At 37.8% G+C, this 20,148-nt stretch overlaps 4 protein-coding genes across 5 annotated transcripts; 2 read left to right on the top strand and 2 right to left on the bottom strand.

Moving 5' to 3' along the window:
- The first annotated feature begins 1,611 nt into the window (after positions 1 to 1,611).
- LOC125476045 (F-box/kelch-repeat protein At3g06240-like) lies at positions 1,612 to 2,913 on the top strand. Its single transcript, XM_048581765.1, has one exon. The coding sequence runs from the start codon at positions 1,612 to 1,614 to the stop codon at positions 2,911 to 2,913; it is 1,302 nt and encodes a 433-aa protein (XP_048437722.1).
- Positions 2,914 to 3,997: 1,084 nt separating this feature from the next.
- On the bottom strand, positions 3,998 to 11,275 carry LOC125467823 (probable receptor-like protein kinase At1g11050). The gene is made up of 2 exons (XM_048581660.1): positions 9,104 to 11,275; positions 3,998 to 4,379 (listed from the first exon to the last, which is right to left on the bottom strand). Exons 1-2 carry the CDS (start codon positions 11,086 to 11,088, stop codon positions 4,364 to 4,366), a joined length of 2,001 nt encoding a protein of 666 aa, XP_048437617.1. The 5' UTR covers positions 11,089 to 11,275; the 3' UTR covers positions 3,998 to 4,363.
- A 786-nt stretch (positions 11,276 to 12,061) lies between these two features.
- LOC103946451 lies at positions 12,062 to 14,083 on the top strand. Its single transcript, XM_048581659.1, has 3 exons — positions 12,062 to 12,491; positions 12,710 to 13,332; positions 13,426 to 14,083. Exons 1-3 carry the CDS (start codon positions 12,336 to 12,338, stop codon positions 13,877 to 13,879), a joined length of 1,233 nt encoding a protein of 410 aa, XP_048437616.1. The 5' UTR covers positions 12,062 to 12,335; the 3' UTR covers positions 13,880 to 14,083.
- On the bottom strand, positions 13,317 to 19,602 carry LOC103946308 (putative transferase At1g60990, chloroplastic). 2 transcript variants are annotated; one of them, XM_009356963.3, is made up of 13 exons: positions 19,307 to 19,602; positions 19,097 to 19,198; positions 18,323 to 18,356; positions 17,255 to 17,328; positions 17,058 to 17,123; positions 16,885 to 16,949; positions 16,418 to 16,505; positions 16,240 to 16,305; positions 15,969 to 16,134; positions 15,180 to 15,263; positions 14,978 to 15,105; positions 14,661 to 14,847; positions 13,317 to 13,669 (listed from the first exon to the last, which is right to left on the bottom strand). In XM_009356963.3, the coding sequence occupies exons 1-12, from the start codon at positions 19,541 to 19,543 to the stop codon at positions 14,662 to 14,664; spliced, it is 1,296 nt and encodes a 431-aa protein (XP_009355238.2). In that variant the 5' UTR covers positions 19,544 to 19,602; the 3' UTR covers positions 13,317 to 13,669; position 14,661. The 2 variants fall into 2 exon arrangements, with proteins under 2 accessions (XP_009355238.2, XP_009355237.2); XM_009356962.3 differs by having other exon boundaries at positions 13,317 to 13,666; positions 19,307 to 19,601.
- Positions 19,603 to 20,148: the final 546 nt, after the last annotated feature.

The following is a 20,148-nucleotide window of genomic DNA, read 5'->3' as shown; positions in this document are numbered from 1 at the left end:
TACAAGATAACTATACATATTGCAGCTTGGTTACGAGAGAGAGAGAGAGAGAGAGAGAGAGAGAGAGAGAGAGAGAGAGAGAGAGAGAGAGAGAGAGAGTAATAAAAACGTAAGCGATGTAGGAATCTTCCAAGGACTCAAACCCCATCAAGTTCTTCACTCTCTGTTAAACCTGTTATGGTCATAGACATCAATGATGCTACTTCAATCGAAAAATACAATTATCGAATACAAGATAAATATACGTGTTGCTGCTTGGTTACGGGAGAAAGAACACAACACATAAAAGAAAAGAACCCGTGATAAGATAGAACGGAACAATGCATGAAAATATAGCTTCAATAAAGATTTGATTTCTCATTAGATTCATTTCCACATAAAACTTCCAAATTCATGATGATTTCGAATCCAACTTCTTGAGTCAATCTGTTCTTCTGATCAGCTGGTTCAGTTCAAATAATACTGTTTGATTATACCGTTACCTACATCTTCATTTGCTATTTACAATGTCAAGCCTCAAACCATATATATAGTTTGGTAAACATAATAACACCACAACAAGTTACATCCTTATCAAACACAAAGAAACACGTATGATCCTACACTAGCCGGCTTAATTCCTAACCGCGGATTTTTGAGCTCGTAGTGTAGCCTTTATATTTGTCTATGACTTCTTGTATGTAATATTCACAATATTCTCAACCACAATACCTTGAATGAACTCATGGATTGGAGGGTCTTCCATGAACATGCTTCTCACTCTTTACATCCTTCAAGGCAATGTACAAACTATATATAGAATCGCAAATTTTTTTCTAGATTACCTGAGCATGTCTCGGCTTGGTAATTTTGGGCCGCTCAAAGCTGGTGATATGCTGAACGTGTTACCGTTGCCATTGCCATAACTTGAAGGATGACCAAGGGCAAGGGGCATCGGCCTACCTGGAATTCGTGGCTTCTCTCTTACTTGGAGGCAGAGGGTTCATGGTTTTAATATTTTAGCTCCTATTTTTAAATCACTTTGTACTTTCCGGTCACTTCTTACAGGATTAGGAAACATGAAGGAGTGGTGGCAAGGCCCTCACTGGGCATTAACCACTCGAGCTACAAGTTGCCCACAAAAACGGACAACAAAAAAGCAAATCGAAACAACAAATATTTCCTGCGGCTACAGTTACAAGCTGATAGGTATTTGGGACTCAATTACCCGAGGGAAAAGGTAACGAAATTAACCGATTCCTTCGACAAGGATCGAAATTTGGGACTCAATATCTGAGAATTTACTTTCTTTTTTTTTTTTTTTTTTTTATACGATTTTTTAAGATGACTAAGTTACTCAATCAGGAAATTGAAGAGGATCGATGAGATGTTCTGGAATCAGGGGGCTCTCAAGAGGTGAAAAACAATTTTCCATTTTATATTTGGTCTAATATAAATCATTAAGTTGTGTCTATATATATATATTAGGACTCCTATATTTGGCCGGAGTAGGATTTGTATTCTTCCTTTCCTTGTGAGATATGGCATATCTGTGTGTGTATATATATTGTAACCCTAACGATCAATATGTAGGATTTGAAGTATATTCAGCCATTCGTTTTCTACGATATTATGGCGGGTGATGATGGAGACTTGCCGATCTTCTTCTCCAGCAATGACGATATATTCGTCGAGATACTTTCATGGCTACCGGTCATATCTGTCCTCCGGTTCCGTTGTGTATGCAAGTCATGGCGCGACATAATCTCTACTTCCCAGTTCGTCGCCAAGCACCGAGCACATACCAACGACAACAGCAAGAATGTCCTGATTCTCTTTAAACGCCCCTATCCACTTCCCCATGACTGGCCACCAATCCCCCTTCGATTTCCCCGACTCGCTGACTACCAATCACTGAAGAAGAATGTTGGCGCCACCTCTGCAGCCGCATCATCAGCAATACGAAGCAGCCGTAGAGACCTTGAAGATGAATTTGCATTTGATACTAGTCTCTACAGTTCATCCCTTGTGGGTTCTTCCAATGGCCTCATCTGCCTACTACTTGACTGGCCTCGGCCACCTCGTGACTACTATAGGTGCTACGTAAACACAAGACTTCTGTTGTGGAACCCTAGTACCAGAACAGCCCGTAAGTTACCAGACATTGATTGGTTTCGTTACAACCCGTTTTATTATGGATTCGGCTATGATTCCATCACTCAAGACTACAAGGTCCTTTTGGGCGGTCAAGATCCTAACGGTTGTGAATTGGTTGCAATCTTCGCACTCAAAACGGGTTCATGGAAGAGTGTTGAAGATCCCCTCGGCCTCGAGGCTGCCTCGTTAGATATTCATGATCGAGGGTGCTTCTTAAATGGAGCTCTACATTGGCATGAGTATTATTGTTATGAAGATGAGGATTGGAATGAAGATGAAACAGGTTATATGAGAACAAGAATCGTATCCTTTGATTTCGCACAGGAGAAATTTCATTCGTTTTCCTTTATTAAGCATAAAGGACATATGGGGATGGCGGGGGGAGTGGGGACTATTGGAAATCGTCTCTTCTTTTACACTTCCTGCTATACTTCCACAAATCGTCCTGACTTGGAGGAGGCTGGCCTTACCATATGGGTGATGAGGGAATATGGGGTCGATCAATCTTGGACTATTGTTGCGAAAATCCGACCGGAGATTTTCCCTCCAAACGTGAAGTGGTTGAATCCTATATTTCATATGGAAGACGATGGTGCAGTTTTGATGCAATCGAGTCAAGGTGACTTGGTACTATATACGCGTAAGGAAGAGAGAGAGAAAGAGGACACATGCAGGATTGTGCTCAAGATTTCTGATGTTGGAGAATTGCCGGCTAGGTACGAAGAGACGGTTATGTACGGGGACACCTTGGTTTCACCGGTGATTGGCGGCGGCTAGATGATATATTTGATTTGAAACATAACAACTGGAACTGGTAGCCTGAGTCTTGCATTTCCTATGCGCTTTTTATTAATGTAACGTAAATGTCATAAAAATTAAGATAGTGGGTATTATCCAGTATTATTTAGAATTATATTAGTTGTTCTTGATCTATTCCTTCTTTTATGATTATGTACATTTGTGTGCGGCCTGATCGATATAAATCCAAGCTGCATTTCTTTATAAATGAGACCAAACATACATGCATATCCTTATGGAAGAGGAGACAACGTCAATAAATTTGTATATCAAAATTTTTTTTTTTTAAATTGTAAAGAAATTCAACTGAAAAAAAATTGTAAAGAAATTTCGGTTCAAATTGAATTCTGAATCATAATCATTAAAGATTTTATAGTTAATTGGTAAAATCAAGTAGTTTAGTATTGGATCAGGATCCTCTCCTGATCCTTGTATGGGGATCCTCTTGACCAAGAAGTGTGGACCGTTGGATTTTCATCCAACGGTTACAAACAGGGGGCCCCTTTAAAGTTATAATAATTATAGCCGTTGGATTTTCATCCAACAGTCCACACTCCTTGATCATGAGGATCTCCATACAAGGATCAGGAGAGGATCCTGATCCTTTAGTATTAAAGTTTTTTGGTACACGTGGCATGTGAATTGTAAAACAATGTTGAATAAAAAATCTATAGACTATAGATATGTTCAGTCTAACAGATAGGAGTTTGAGGCACCTAAATTGAAAGCTCCCTTTTATTGGTAAGTAGTTAGATTAAAACTAAAAATAAAGGATAGTGATATTTGCATACCGATTTTTACCTTACACACTTTTATTAATTTTTTGCCATTGTTATTTTTGAATTTATTCGATCCGACAGTCGAGAATTGAGGGGTGTGTGATAGTGTGAGAAGTAAAAATGAGTGATATTTAGGACTATTTTCACCATTTACCTTTTGGCCACTGACTTTATAAATCTCTTAATTTTCCATCATAATACTCATGGCTTCTCGCTAAGAGGCAGAGGGTTCGTGGTTTTAATATAAGAAAATTGTCAAAAACGATCCAAATGGAAAATTGAGATTGTAAAGTCCAAATTCAATTCATTAATTTTGCAGAACAATGTCCAATTTTAAAATTACTCTGTACCTTTTAGTCACTTCTTACAGAATTAAGAAATATGATGAGAGTGGCGGCAAAGCCGTCATTGGACATTGACCTCTCGAGTTACAAGTTGCCCACAAAAACGTACTACAAGCAAAAAAACTAAAACAAATAATATTTCCTGCGGCTATAGTTACAAGCTGATAGGTATTTACCATTTCCTTTACTGTTACTATACAAGTGTGAATCAAAATTTCACCAAAACCTATGTACGTACGATCTTGAAACTAATCAAAACGTAAGATATGTAGGAATCTTCCAAGGACTCAAACCCCATCAAGTGCTTCACTCTCTGTTAAACCTGTTGTGGGCAAAAACATCATTGATGCTACTTCAATCGCAAAATACAGTTATCGAATACAAGATAAATATAATTGCAGCTTGGTTACAACTTACGAGAGAGAGAGAGAGAGAACGAAACACATAAAAGAAACGAACCCGTGATAAGATAGAACGGAACAATGCATGAAAGTATAGCTTCAACAAAGATTTGAATTCTCATTAGATTCATTTCCACATAAAACTTCCAAATTCATGATGATTTCGAATCCAACTTCTCGAGTCAATCTGTTCTTCCAGTGTAGCTGGTTCAATTCAAATAATACCGTTTGCTTATACCGTTGTCTACGTCTTCATTTGCGCTATTTACAATGTCAAGCCTCAAACCATATAGTTTGGTAAACATAATAAGTCCACAAGAAGTTACACCTTTATCAAACAGAAAGAAACACGTATGATCCTACACTAGCCGGCTTAATTCCTAACTCGGATTTTTGAGCTCCTAGTATAGCTTTAAATTTGTCTATGACTTGAATGAACTCATGGATTGGAGGGTCTTCCATGAACATGCTTCTCACTCTTTAGTGTTGGAAATTATATATTATAATTAATATTATAATTTTTAATTTTTGTATGAATGAAAAATAAGAGTCATGTGTCATAGTTGAATTCAAATTCATGAGTTGTATTTGTTTGTTGGAACTTTAGGCAACAGTCATAATGTTTCAAAAATGGTGACTTGAGTTCTATATGAACTCAAGCATCCCACCTGTCTAAAAAAATTAAGAAAAGAGTTTTCTCCAATGTCTTAGTAAAAATTTGAATCGTGTCTTGAGAGTACATAATATATGAAGTTCGCCAGAGTCCAAAGATTGAAATGCTTTGAATTTGGATTATAGATTGTTGAATCCTGGGAGACGGACGCCTACCGGACTACAAGAACAGGAGTAGGGGCGAAATTCTGTCTTTAGGACGTTGCATTTATAAAGCCTCAATCTCCAAGTTTGTCAGTTTTTCTAACTTTCTCTCTAGTTGTTTATATTAATCTCATACATAAATTGATGTTGTGAATTTCTTTATGATTATTATTAATGGAATTCTTGTGTTATTTTCATATTTTCTAATATTGCTTCAACAATCTAAAGACAGAAACTTTTTCTCTTGCATTGTTAGAGAATATGAGTCTGAGTAATAGAAGTTAAAATCAATAACATTGAATGTAGCCCTAAACGCTAAAAAGAAGAAACTATAATCTTTCTTTGAAAGAATTGTGGGGCTGAGTTTTATATGCATATTGATGTATATTAGTAGAATAATGTTTGTAAGTTGCCATACTAGTGTTAGTTGCATCATATGTTTTTGAACTTCTTATTTATATACACTGGAAGATGTCTTTCGCTTTTCATGGTAGTTATTTATGTGTTTTCATTGTTTGCATATGTATTTTATGGCCTACATGAGTATATGTATATCTCCTAGTCCTAGCTATTGTCAATAAAATGAATCTGCCATGCATGTGAGATTTTCCGGTAACTTCCCGCCCGAACTAGGCTTCGGCCCAGGTATGAAAAATGTTCCCCTCCTTGAGTTGTACATTTCTACAAAATTTGGTGAATTTTAGTGTTGGTAGGAATTTGGGGTTTCCGTTCGCCGAAAACCGCCTTCCACGACGGTGCGTGCGGTGGCCAGTGAGCCGACGCTGCCTTTTTAAGTTAAATTCGATGTCCTGATTTCAAATTTGATAACCGTTTGATATAGTTCGATAGTTTGAACCTAGCGTGGAAGCCAAATGTTGATAGCAACCTAATTCTAGCAATTGGCAGAGATCCGATTGTTGGATCATTCCAAAATTTTAGAATATTGTTCTATAAGATAAATGAGACCCTTGGGAAGTTACAAATCAGAAATCCATGGGCGGATGTTCCAGATTGACTTGTAAGGGTTGTGGACCTTACCTTGGACAGAGACCTGACTTTTGGTCAATATGCTACAAATTGATCTTAAATATTAAAATCAGTATTACTAGAGACTGTAGGGCTTAGTAGGCCTATATTGGTTAGTGAGTTATCCCATATAATAAATACATCGGTTTACGTGTATGGGACATCATGTTATGATATATATGTGTTTATTTATCTTCTTAATAATATGAATGATAAGTAGGATAAATGTTATGACAATGTGATCCTAGAATCCTATTAGAAGTATTATGTAGAACTTATATGCTTGCGTGACATATTAGTTGGTGGCCAAGAGAAGTTGATGGTGTAGGTGACTACATTGTAACTCATAGGGTTGAGGTATGGGTAGGTTGTGTGTTGAATTTACTGCACCATGTAGCAGCGGTACATGGATGGTCCTGCTTGGTATATCCGCGATGGGGGACCATACGCATACTAGGGATGAAGATGATTAGTTGTACTTGGTACATTTCGATATATAGGCGATCATATTTTGGTTGGATTCCATTGAGTGGTCTGGAATTTTTGCTCACTTCCATAAAGTTAGTTCGACCCTAGATTAGAGTGAGTAGGAATTGCTCACAGTAAACATTATGTTTATAAATTAGAATCATCATGTTATTACTTGGAATCCAGGTAGGGAATTATGTAGAATTCCTTTATTAAATTTCGTGTATTGAAATGCATCTTACTGATTGATTAATGTAGTTAAATGTTATTATAATGCATCTTTTATTCATAGGACTGATTAATTGGAGTGATTGTGGAATGATGTTGGATGTGATTGTTATTATTATGATTAGACTGTGGAAAAGCATAATGATACTTTACATTATTATGATTCTCTACCAATGCAGTTAGAGAATAATATTGTGTTTCGTTGACTGTTTCTTGAGATGTGTTGTATATTATGAATTGCGGTATTATGTAAAGTATAGTGATTTATATGATGGATAAACTGGAAATCTTGATTGTCATGTGGGTTTGTTATGTAGCCCTAAATCTAGTAAGTTCAGGCTTATTAAGTTCTAATAATTGATTGATGAATGTTATGCTTTTCCGCTTGAACGTACTGTGATAAACGTCGGAGTGTAGTGAATGGTGAACTACGAATGACTTAATTCCTATTTAGGGTACGTAGGCAATCTATCGAGGAGGTTAGATGCAGCCATAAAGTATACGAAAATTACTAAGCAATTTGAATCTTGATTTATGCTTTGTACATATCCCGGAGGCAGGGTCTGTTGGATATATGGATACTTGGTGACGTCACATGTCAATCCTGGACATATGTCAAGGTCAGGGCGTGATAAAGTACATAAGTGGAAATACATGCAGTCACATAAGGAAATCAATCCTCAATTATAGGTGTACTGGATAATCTGGATATGAAGCATATTGACTTCATATGTTGTGATGGTTTGTCGAATAGGACTTAGTAATTAAGTCCTAATATAATTTTGAGGACTTGACATTTCAAACAATGTCAAACAACTACTATGAAATATAATTTCATAAGATGGATTATGCACACCATTAATGATAGTCAACGTAGTGGTGGATCCAATTATTAAAGGTTAGACTAGAGAGTAAGTTGATCATCGAGGGGAATGAGGCTAAAGCCAACATAACTAATGAATCAGTCAGGCAGAAACCTAACTTAGTTGATTGGAGATCCCATGGTCTAAGTTCAATAGGCAAATTGGTTGGGCATAATTCAAAGAAGTTAACACATTATATACCTCATTCCTATAGTGGAAGAAGTGTGTTGTTTGCAGAAATTTTAGGATGTATATTTATACATAATGACACTAATATCTTATAAACAAGAGGTATGTTGCAGAGTATTCTTAATCAGTGGTCACTTATGTGAGAGTAGAAGTGAGTCACTTCTATGAGTATGAGATGGTTAAATTCTCTAAAGCTCTCATGAATCTGAGATTTGTTCAAGACCAAAATGAACACAACCGTTTGAACCAAAATATATTAGGATTAGTGATGTGTGTTGCTTATTGTCTCGATTTATTGTTGCGGTGAACAGTTCAAGATTCCATATCCACTGCATCACCAAGTAAATCCGATAAGTATTTACTAGGGTAGGTTCAAATCCAAAAGACACATCTCCCAATGCATCTCTTGTTCGCCTGTACTCTCAAATTCTTCCTAATTTTTCAATCATGTGAGGGATTGTTGGAAATTATATATTATAATATTTAATTTTTGTATGAATGAAAAGTAAAAGTCATGTGTCATAGTTGAATTCAAATTCATGAGTTGTATCTGTTCGTTGGAACTTTAGGCAACAGTCATGATGTTTCAAAAATGGTGGCTTGAGTTCTATATAAACTCAAGCATCCCACCTGTCTAAAAAAAATTAAGAGAAGAGTTTTCTCCAATGTCTTAGTAAAAATCTAAGTCGCTGTCTTGAGAGTATGGAATATATGAAGTTCACCAAAGTCCGAAGATTGAAGTGCATTAACTTCGGATTATAAATTGTTGAATCCTGAGAGACGGACGCCTACCGAACTACAAGCACAAGAGTAGGGACGAAATTCTATCTTTAGGACATTGCATTTATGCAGGCCTCAATCTCCAAGTTTGTTAGTTTTTCTAACTTTCTCTCTAGTTGTTTATATTAATCCCATACATAAATTGATGTTGTGAAATTCTTTATGATTATTATTAATAGAAATCTTGTGTTATTTTCATATTTTCTAATATTGCTACAACACTTACATCCTTCAAGCCAATGTACAAACTATAGAATCGCAAATTTTTAGATTACCTGAGCATGTCTCCGCTTTGTAATTTTGGGCTGCTCAAAGCTGGTGATATGCTGAACGTGCTACTGTTGCCATTGCCATAACTTGAAGGATGACCAAAGGGCATCGGCCTATCTGGAATCCGTGGCACCTCAATATCTCCCTCCAACATTTTCAGGGCATCCAAAATGGTAGGCCGTAAAGCCACCATTATATGAGCACACAAAATGCCGACCAGCAAATATCTCTCCATTATGCTCTTTGGATTCGAATTCGCGTTGTCCCCATCTTTCACCAATGAAAAGTCTAAAGCCTGCTCGGCTTTTCCAGATTTCACCAATGACCAAGCCCAATCTGTGACCAAAAAAGCACGAGGGGATCCCAAAGACAAATCAAGAGCTTTCCTCCCACACATGATCTCCAAAATAACCACTCCAAAACTATAAACATCGCTCTTCTCAGTCAGCTGTCCATAAAGAGCGTATTCGGGGGCTAAGTACCCGTGAGTCCCTGCCACTCTAGTAGTGAGATGGGACTGGCCTTCCATGCTCTGTTTTGCAAGCCCAAAGTCCGCCACCCTCGCTTTCATATCTGCATCTAGTAGTATGTTTGTCGCCTTAATATCTCTGTGATATATTGCAGGCTTCACTCCATAGTGCAGATAAGCTAAACCCTTGGCCACATCCAATATTATGCTCTTTCTTTGAGGCCAAGTCAAGGGTCTCCTTTCAGTTCCGCTCGGATTACTTGGCTGAGAAGTAAAGAGATGGTCATCTAGATTCCCATTCGGCATGTAATCGTAGACAAGGTACCTGTGACTTCCTTGCTCCTCATAATTGTCTTCCCCCTCGACAACACAACACCCTCTAAGCGGGACAAGATTTCGGTGCTTCAAATTGCTAATAATCTCAACCTCATTGCAAAACTCAGCATCCCCTTGCATATCAGAATCTATAACTTTCTTAACAGCAACCGTAGTCCCATCCTGCAACACACCCTTGTAAACAACAGCAAACCCACCTCGACCGATAAAATTCTTCTGCGAAAAGTTATTAGTTGCCTTCTCAAGGTCCTGAATTTTAAACCAAATTGAACCAGTGTTTGGTCTCACTCTACTCCTAGAATCTAGTTCTTCCAAGTCGAAACCGGATTCCATCCCTTTGTTCTTCCACCTCCTATCGTACCAAAAGTACAATCCCAACAAACTACACATAACAAACACCGCAACTCCACCGCCAGTGAGGCCGAAAACAAGAGCGGTATTGCTCTTTTTCGACGAAGCATTCGAATCAAACGACAACCCAAATATACAGCTCACAGCACCATTACTCTCAGGGCCAAACTCGTTGACAATACCAGCAGCATAAAGAATAGTAAAGTACCAACAGTCCCGAGTGTGAGAAGAGTTACCATCAACGCCAAGCAGCATCTTCTGTGTGGCAAAGCCGGCGTCGACGCAGGCCCTGCAGGAGGATTGATCGGTGAGGTCAGGGCGGCAGGCGGAGTCGAGGACGGTGGAGTTGCCGAGCTTGGAGACCCAATCACTGGTGGACTCAATGTTGGCGCAGATGTTGGGGGTGATGACAAACTGGAGAGGGTCCCAGCAGTAGTTGACAAGATTGGGAGGGAGGGAGAGGGAGGAGAGCTTGGACTGGTAGTTTTGGAGGCAGGAAATGGAGGTGGGGAGGTTGGGGAGGTTGAAGAGGGAGGTTTCTTTTAGGCGTTGGGCGAGGGAGATTCCATAGACGGACAAAAGGGTTTGGCAGCAGGTGGTATTGGCGGGGTCCTCTGACTCCATTTGTGGGGTTTTGGGAGGAGGTTGGAAGTTTTTGCAGGTGGAGGAGTTGAAGGGGATTCTTAGGACATAGCTCAGATCCAAGGGACATGTTGCCGTTGTTGTTACGTTGGTTGTGGGAGGAGCTGGTGTTTCTGCTGCGGTTGATGGAGATAAGGTAGAGAGAGAAAGTAGAGAGAGAAACAACCAAAACCCAAATGCAAGTTTCATCATCTCTTCTCAATGTCTGCTCTAAATTTCTAAACTTTCTAATTAATTCCTAAACTTCAGGTTGTGGGCTGTGATTGTTTTGGAAAAGATAAGTTGCTGTGTATATACTTCTAGAGAGAGAGAAAACTTTCTAGAGAGAGAGAGAGACAGGAAGTGACTTGCTTAGATGGGATTCGGTTTGATGAGTCAAACCTCCTCTGCTTAATTTCTTGCTTAGATGGGATTTGGTTTGATGAGTCAAACCTCCTCTGCTTATTTTCTGCTGGCTGCTGGGTTTGGTTGGCGTCAGTGTCACGGTAACGTGACTGTCAAAAGGCGCGTGACCAATACAAAATGAGATTAGACTTAAATTTATGTTAGATTTGGTAATAATTACTAATTATTTAATTGAAACACTGTTGCGGCGGCGGTATCACTAGATTTTTTTTTGTTTTACGTAGCCTTGTTTTTGTTTGCCGCCTCCTCTGTTTTATGTCACTTTCCAATGTACCAGGAGGATCCTGCCGAATCCGAGGATCATGGATTCTCCAATTATTTTTGTTTATCGTATTTTGTGTAATTAGAAATCATTGTAAATTTTTTAATTTAAGATTGAATATAAACAATACTTGACAAAAACTAGTTGGATGATATACCATGAATAAATATGATTGTAGGATCCTGGAATCCTCACAAAGAGGATCCAACAAGAATCCGCTCTCTCCAATGCATATATTATTTTATTTTTTTAATTCAAGTATTCTAATTATTTATTTATTTTTAAATATAAACAGATATTTATTTATATGATATAAAACAATTAGATCTCTGCCTAGTACCCTAGGCACTAGGCTCTAATTTGCCACCGAATTAGCGCTTAATGTCTTTTGAAACCTTAGTTCATAGACCTATGAAAGTTTATATATTACACATGATAAAGGATATACTAATAGATAATTGGTCTCTAAACTTTAGAGAGGGTAGGGTGATGAAAGCACATAAAACAGTTAGGTTTACTCGGAAACAACCTAAAAATAGATACATTTTAGTGTAAAATTAAATAATTAAAAACGACATGACTTCATGCATGTCACAATAACAAACACACTTTCCCCGCATCTCACCCAAAAAACAACACTAATATTTTGCCTCACAAAAGCTCCTAAGGAAACGCTTCTTCATCTTTGAATCCCCAGCCATCCTCTTCCGGTATCGATCGATCGACATCCCTCCTCCGCCCTCCTCCTCCTTCTCTCCTCCCCCTTCCCTTTATGGGGGATCGTCCACGTTCAGCGTCGACGTCCGATCTCTACAACATGCTCGGAATATCGAATATTTGCAAAGGATACAAATCCTTTGTTATGAAATTGGCCCCCAACAATAAGAATGGAGAATCCAAGTTTACAGACAATCATGAAATCACCAAGGTAACATATGCTCTCATCAAAACCATAATCCCTAATCATTAATCATGCAACTAACACGTGATTTATCGATGCGTAATTACGTTTTGTTAAATTTAATAACATGTTTTCCGTGATTTATATATCAAAATTTACATGTATCATGATCTTGGAAATTTTTCTAGCTTGTTCCTGATGTAATTTTATGCTTGATCTGCATAACGATTGAAAACGAGGAGCAGGAGGACGAAAATTTTACGATTAGTTATCCCACGACACCGGTAGGCAGTTTCGAACGAAGTGTTGATGATAACTTCCTCTCCCGCCGAAGTCTTTCAAGAACAACGAGTAGAAGATCTAAGACACCTACACCGATGAGCTTCTCAAGATGTGCAAGCCGGAGCACCTCTCCGACATCCTCGTCATTATCGAGAATTATGAGTCGACGAAATGCCTCTGAGACCGAAATCTCTGCCTCTATTTCGAGAAATAGGGGTCGAAGGAGCACTTCAGAGATTGACATTCCTTCCCTTACATCAAGAAATATGAGCCGGGGGCACCCATCTGAGACAGAAATACCTTTACCATCACCCACCGCCACTTCAGCACCCGCCACTCCATCACCGGTCTCTCCATCACCAACCTCTCAATCATCAAACGCCAGTAAATCAGGCACGTCAGATCAACCGGAGTCTTTATCAAGAAGCGTGAGCAGGAGGAGCACAACCCCCATTGTGTTCTCTCGAACAACTGCAAGAAAGAAACCTCTTCCGATCGAGAAGAAGCTGGCATTCACACTTGAAGAGTTGTGTCACGGATGTGTAAAAAAGATCAAGATCACAAGAGATGTAATCAACAATGCCGGGTTTGTTACTAACGTTGCTGGCAAACTCTTACATAATTAAGCAGTCTGTGTATATATATGTATATAATGATGTGTGTGATGATATATCTACAGAATTATTGTCCAAGAAGAGGAAACACTGAAAATAAACGTGCAGCCTGGATGGAGGAAAGGAACGAAGATTACATTTGAAGCGAAAGGCGATGAGAAACCAGGGTACCTCCCAGCCGACATAGTTTTCTTGATAGATGAAAAGAGGCACAATCTGTTTAAAAGATCAGGCCGTGACGATTTGGAAATCGCTGTTGAGATCCCTCTGGCAGATGCACTGGGAGGCTGCTCATTTCCAGTTCCTCTGCTAGGAGGAGACAAAATGAGACTTTCATTAGACGACATAGTAAATCATGGCTATGAAAAAGTCATTCCAGGACAAGGAATGCCAAAGCTTAAAGAGCCAACAAAGAGAGGCGACCTCCGGATCACATGTCTCGTAAATTTTCCAACACAGTTGAGTGACGAGAACCTAGCAGAAGCAGTTCAAATTCTACAAGATTGTTCTTATGATTAACAGTTCAAATATCTCTCCATCACTTCTGACTTACGAGCAGAGGAACCAATCAGCATTGGGATGAAAAGAAAAATACTTACACTAGTATCTAGCCATGTACAAAGCTCTACGGTGGAACTATGAATATACATATAAATTCCACTGAGAATTTTGCAACAGATAGTGTGTAATGTATTTGTGTCAAACTTAGCAATCTTTCTAATCCTTTGCTTATGTTTTCCAATATGCGGTTAAGCTTGCAACTAATTATCTTTCATAGAGAAATTCTACACGCTAAATCCTAAACTCCACATGCTTTACCCTAATCTTCCAACTAAATTCAAATGTTATATGCATATACGCACAATTAGTACATCAATATGTATATGGCAAGGTAACATAATTCAAATCAGCATTTAACATATAGTTAGATACAGATTAAGAATACTATATATAAATAACTGGCGTGTTTGATGGCCATGAAGAGCGAAAACTTCAAATTTGTATGAATCTGGCACAAAAGATGAAGTAAATGTGTTCAAAACGAAAACAACCTAGATTAGAGTGTCACTGCACTGAAAATCTTGGACACTAGCCAATCAACGGTAAACGTAACCAACCATTTGCACAAAATACCACAAATTAAACTTAATGCTATTTATTCCCTTTGGATGGAGAGCGTCAAAAGGATTGTCATTTTCCCTATTACTTATCACATTGTGTTTTGTTTTGGTAAACAACCACAAAACTCAAGCACAAATAAAAATTGGGTTTCAAATTTGTAATGTAGGGTTTATTGCACCTCAAGAGCTTGCGCTTTTTGATGGTGGGCGTTGCCCAGCAAGAAAAGGTAGTTCTACCACTGTTCCAGTAATGGCATCTCCAACAATTACGGTGTCTCCCTCCGAAACAGATTGTCTCTTGATATAACCTAAACCAATATATCCAGATTCCTTTTTTCCAGATGTGCAACTTGTCAGCTTTCCAACCTGTGAAAATTTCAAAAGCTGTTATGATGCAACCATGAAACTTGTGTTTCATTTTCTGCCCGCAACCAGTGACACGAAGCTTCTATTTCCCAATGTTTTAACAATACATTAAGAGTTAAACAACTACTACCTTTTTCCCTCCAACTGTAAGAATGCTGCCAACCTCTGCCGGCGCTGCTAGACGAATCCCCCAAAGTCGTTGCTTGACTCCATCATATGTTATGAGTCTAGCTATAGTCTCTTGTCCTTTGTAGCACCCTGCAAAAAGATAGAATTAGACCAGCTATTTTTTCATTTTTCTGTAAGATGTATACCAGTAAAGAGTATGATACCTTTGTTTAAAGAGATTGAATTCCAGAGACCAGCCTCCAAGACATTATATTCATTGGTAAGCTCCTTCTGAGGTGCTGGCCTTCCTGCAAAAGTTAGCAGGCGCCAATGATCATGTGGGAAATCACAGAAAACTGAACTATAAAAGATTATACTCACTACTATTATCAAGAAACCTTTGATTACATACTTCTACATCTAATCAGCACATTCCATAACAATTACTTTATTTGTTATTAAACATGAGGAATAAAATAAGAAATTTTCTTTTCCATGTTAACACCAAAAGCATGTTTTAGTCCACTGTGACACTGTATACAAAATTACTGATGTGAAGTCAGCGAATTTCAAATTACAGTTGTTTCAAACAGCAACAAGAAAATGAAAAATGTTCTGCCACTGAAATTTAAATATTAGGTGACTTTGTACACACTAACTTGTCAAAGTTAATCAAATTGGTAACTAAGAATTCAAAATATATAATAATCAACATATGATAATCAGTATATATATTGACTAAATTAGTGGACATGGTGAGGAAGAACTTTTTCCATTTGGTTGAGATGTGACCAATTTTTACATGAATTGGTGAAGTGGGTCCAACTCTGATGACATTTAATTTGTTGACTTTTTAAACTAATGTTGTGAAAGTGGAGAGTTGCATTACTTTGAACTTTGAAGTTACCGCTTAGTGGCGAGGAAGATGTTCTTCCTCACTAGTACTTTGTAGCCAAGCATTTTTCATGTAAAAAGGGTTAAAAGTACCAACATCTAAATCAAGAATTCTCTACCTTGGAAAATTCTTAGTTTTTCCCATGCATTAGAGCCCATCGGGATAGCACCCTGTGACAGAATAGTTTTCCATACTGATTCAGCGGTAGCTGGTGACATCAAAAATGAAAAACCTTCTTCAGAAATGACATTTCCCACTCCCACAGTTATAGGCATCCCGTCACCCTGCAAAGTAATCGGATGTCTTAATAAGCTCTCTTGAAAAGAATAAATTGACTTTCAACTCTCATGTTGTTCCAAAAAAATGATGAAATCAGAACTAACGCTTACACTAAAATGCTGATGTGTGCCATATGGTTGTTCAACAAGGTCACCTAGGTTTAACTCCTTCATCAGCTGTTCTCGTTGAAAAGAAAACCAATAACATCATTAAGCTTCAGGATACTAAAAAGCAATGTCAAAGGCCAAAATAAAATTGCCACATAGAAGAAGAGTTAAGAGACCTTACTTGGTTGCTTTTAGGTCCTACCAAAACAAAGAAGCAAGTTTGCTTAGTGATGTCTTGAATCTCTACCTTGTCATTAAAGAATATGTACCTATTGATAACAAAGAACAGTGATGACATTTATTACATGGGACTTGTTCAAAATAAAATGTATATCAACTGAAAATCTTCCTGATCATCCCTAACTTGTACCAGCATAGAAAATTGTCCATCCCCCTATCTCCAAATGATCTGGTATCTATGAAAGATATATTTTAACTGAAAATTTTCAAGCCAAGTGTAATTGGAGCATCTTTAAGAGTGTAAAAGCTAATGTGAGTTCTACTGAAAACTTTCTTTTTAAAGTTCTCTTCTTTTGAAAAATTGTAGTTACATTAGTAACTTCGTAGTGATGTGGTATGCAACAAGACACCGTCTTTAAAATTTCCAAAAACAACAATAGCAAGCAACTTAAAAGAAGACGCACATACTTTTGCAGCATTTCAGAGATACTTCTGGAAGTCACAGGTGAAACGACTAACAGTACTGCATTTTTCTGGGAGCACAAAAAATCATATATAAATAACAGCCTTGATGACAAAAATATGAAGATTAATTAAAATTCGGGGAAACCAAACGATTAAAAAAATAAAAAAAAGATTACCATGATCCATGCATGTGCAATATCTATTGTCCGGGCTGTTGGTGTAACAAAAACAGTGTCGCATCCCTATGGATTTCAAGCAGAAATCCTATTACTCAAGCCTGTATACTGTATAAATACAAAAGTTGCATCAAACAGAAACTTGCGTTCACTGCACAAATGCAACCAACTTCTGATTACATCCCACCAAATATTACCTGTCCTTGATGAAGGCTTTCAACATTGGCAGTGGTTTGGTTGTGAAGAAACTGGATACGGTCCTCTCCACTAACTTCATGATGAACAGCCAAATTCATATCACAAGGGAAAAACACAGTACAGCATCCGTCAACACCAAATACTACCGGCTTGACATATATTTGGTTGGATCACCTCATCAAAGTTAAAAATAAATACATAACAAGTTTAAGTCTCTGACATTTAGCAAAAGACTATGACCTGAATACCAAGGATGACCAGGTGAAAACATAATAACCAAAGACAGCACCTAGAATACTAATGTGCTAGAAAAGACCTGCATCACTGACACTTTAGTAGTGTTTCTTGTATATGCATTGCTCACAAGGATAAACCAAAATGAATAAACGGAGGCTCGACTCAACTTAACTTAGCTACACAAGGAGCTTGACTTAGTATCTGGCACGCTGCATGGGCATCTGGTCAAGCAACCTATTGCCTTAGAGCAAGGACCAAGCTATTTCAACAGCTCTACACGAGAGAAACATGTTTGCCTAGAAGGACCAAGCTACTCCAAAATAAAATGTTAGTACCTATCGGATAAAGATAAACTGGCTTACTTTGGGCATCGGTTCCTTATGCTTTATGTGAGTGTCCTTTCTTCTAAATTTCAACATAAACAATTTTTTTAATTTTTTCTGACTGGATTGCCTGGTTCTTGGTCACGTTTGTTTGGATAGCTGCAGTTATGACCGTCCTTTTTACTGATTTGCATGAAGTACTCTGAGGGTTCTCTATTTTGGACTATGGTCTTGTTCAACTGTAACTCTCAGTTTTCTAATAATATAATCACTTATGTGATTAAAACGTATTCATTGTGACATCTTGTGATTGTCATTTATCCAATTGGGAAACCTAAGGCCAACCAATTGCTTGGTGACAAAGTAGGGAAGCAAATGTAATGCAATCTCCAATTCCTTGTGAAAAGTGGCCTTATTAGGAAACAGAATCTCATGCCTCAAGAAAAACACAAACAGGTAATTTTCCAATTCAGTTAATATATTTGAGGAAAGTAATAGGAAAGATACCTCTTATCCGTCCAAAATGTGAGAGGTCCACGACCTGAGGCAATATATGCAATTAAGAAAATCAGAATAAAAGTTTCATAAAATTAAGCGATACGCCTAAACCTCGTTTAAACTTAGCATTGATGCTCTAATAAGTACAGACATAAAAAACTCTTCTTCAATTTTGTGAAGAAACTAGCGTACAGTACCTAAAGAAAACTACACACAGGTAAGAACCAATCTTATGTCATCTAGTCTCACTGATTTAAGTCATCCAGTTCAAATTCGCAGCTGTTTACATGGCAAGCCTATGTTGATATACAAGTACACATTTTATTGATATACATGCACATCCGAAAATGCTGCCTTAAAATCAGATATTTACCAGCTTGAATTGCATTTTGATCCAAAGTTAGACATAATATCGAGCGGAGAATCGGGAAAGGACAGCGTACTAAATGAGAAAAGCACGTCAAAAATACAGCGTAATGCAGAAGCTTTTCTTAAGGAATGTAACAAAGAACTCAAACACCATGCCTTTTTCTTTTCTGTCATAGGAAAATTCAGCAGACAGTAAATTGAGAACATCAATCTTGTGAACAAGCCCGCATTCGGAAACAAAAGTTCTCAGGACAAATTCAGATTGTCGAAAACTCACTAAACCATCCATAATTAACCTTATAAATCTTGCAATTCAACATCTTTATCAATTACCAAGTTCTCAAGCATGCAAAAACACAAATATCCAACTCAAAAACTGTGCAAGAACTGAAAAATAGTGCGAAAAACACTCACCGCGACACCATTGTCAGCCGCATCCAATGCTTGGTCATCGTTATCGAAAGTTTCGATAATCCCATCATCAGAAACCTTTGCTCCTGCAGTTGCCACAGTGTCCTGCAATTTCCAACATTTTTCTTCTTACCTAAGTTCTTGTTCCAAACTCCCCCAACACAAACGTAGAAATCCTACCTAGGACTAGGAGGAGGAGGGGGAGCGACTTACGATGAGGTCGTGGTCGATGGGAGGAGGGGAGAGGTCGAAGGGCAAGGCGGAAGAAACGACGCGGCTCCTGGTCGTTTTGGAAGAGAGTGCGAGCTTCTGCTTCTGCTTCTGGTTGTGTTGATTGTTCTTGGCCTGAGTAGTGAGAAACGTGCCGTTCTGGTGGAGATAGGAGAAGGAACGCCATGGCCGTGGATTGAGAAGCAGAGAATCACCTGCTGCTGCTACTGGTGTTGCCATTTTTCTTGGATTGGATTCTTTGGATTGTGGAGGACCCTCCCTCAGACAATGCTAGCTGCCATTTTAACTTCAAAGTCACCCCCTTTTTATTTTTATTTTTTTTATTTTTTTATTTTTAAGAAACTAATAAAAATAATTTGAAAAGTTTGAGTTTTAATGAAAATGATAAAATAAAAGGTAAAATAAATAGTACTATGATTGAGTTTTTAAGGTAAAAATATGATTTTTCATTAAGATAAATAATGCTGAAAACTTTTCTTTAAAATGTTTTTTTTTATATTTTGGCGAGACTCAGTAACCTTTTTTTTTTCGCGACAAAAATAAAGCTCGATTTTACTCAAAAGTATATTTGACCCAAACCAAATTCAACGTATAAGTAGTTGGTCCGGTTTTGTTTTATTCAACGTTTAAGTAGTCAGTCCGATTCGGTTTAGCTCAATTTATAAAAGCCCAAATGGTAATCAAACTGAATTTATTGAGGTTTAGTCCAATTTTAGGCTGTTTAACTTCTTTTTTTTTTCTTTTTTTGTCAAAACCAAAGCATATCGGCTATTATAGTTTGGATCGGCCAATTTGGTCAGTTCTATTAGATTACTGCAATGACA

This window comes from the organism of the source record quoted next, unplaced genomic scaffold, assembly GCF_019419815.1.
Source record: "Pyrus x bretschneideri cultivar Hongxiangsu unplaced genomic scaffold, Pyrus_bretschneideri_v1 Contig17, whole genome shotgun sequence".
NCBI lineage: Eukaryota > Viridiplantae > Streptophyta > Magnoliopsida > Rosales > Rosaceae > Pyrus > Pyrus x bretschneideri.
Note: the sequence above shows the minus strand (reverse complement) of the source record. Positions and strands in the feature narration are given on the sequence as shown.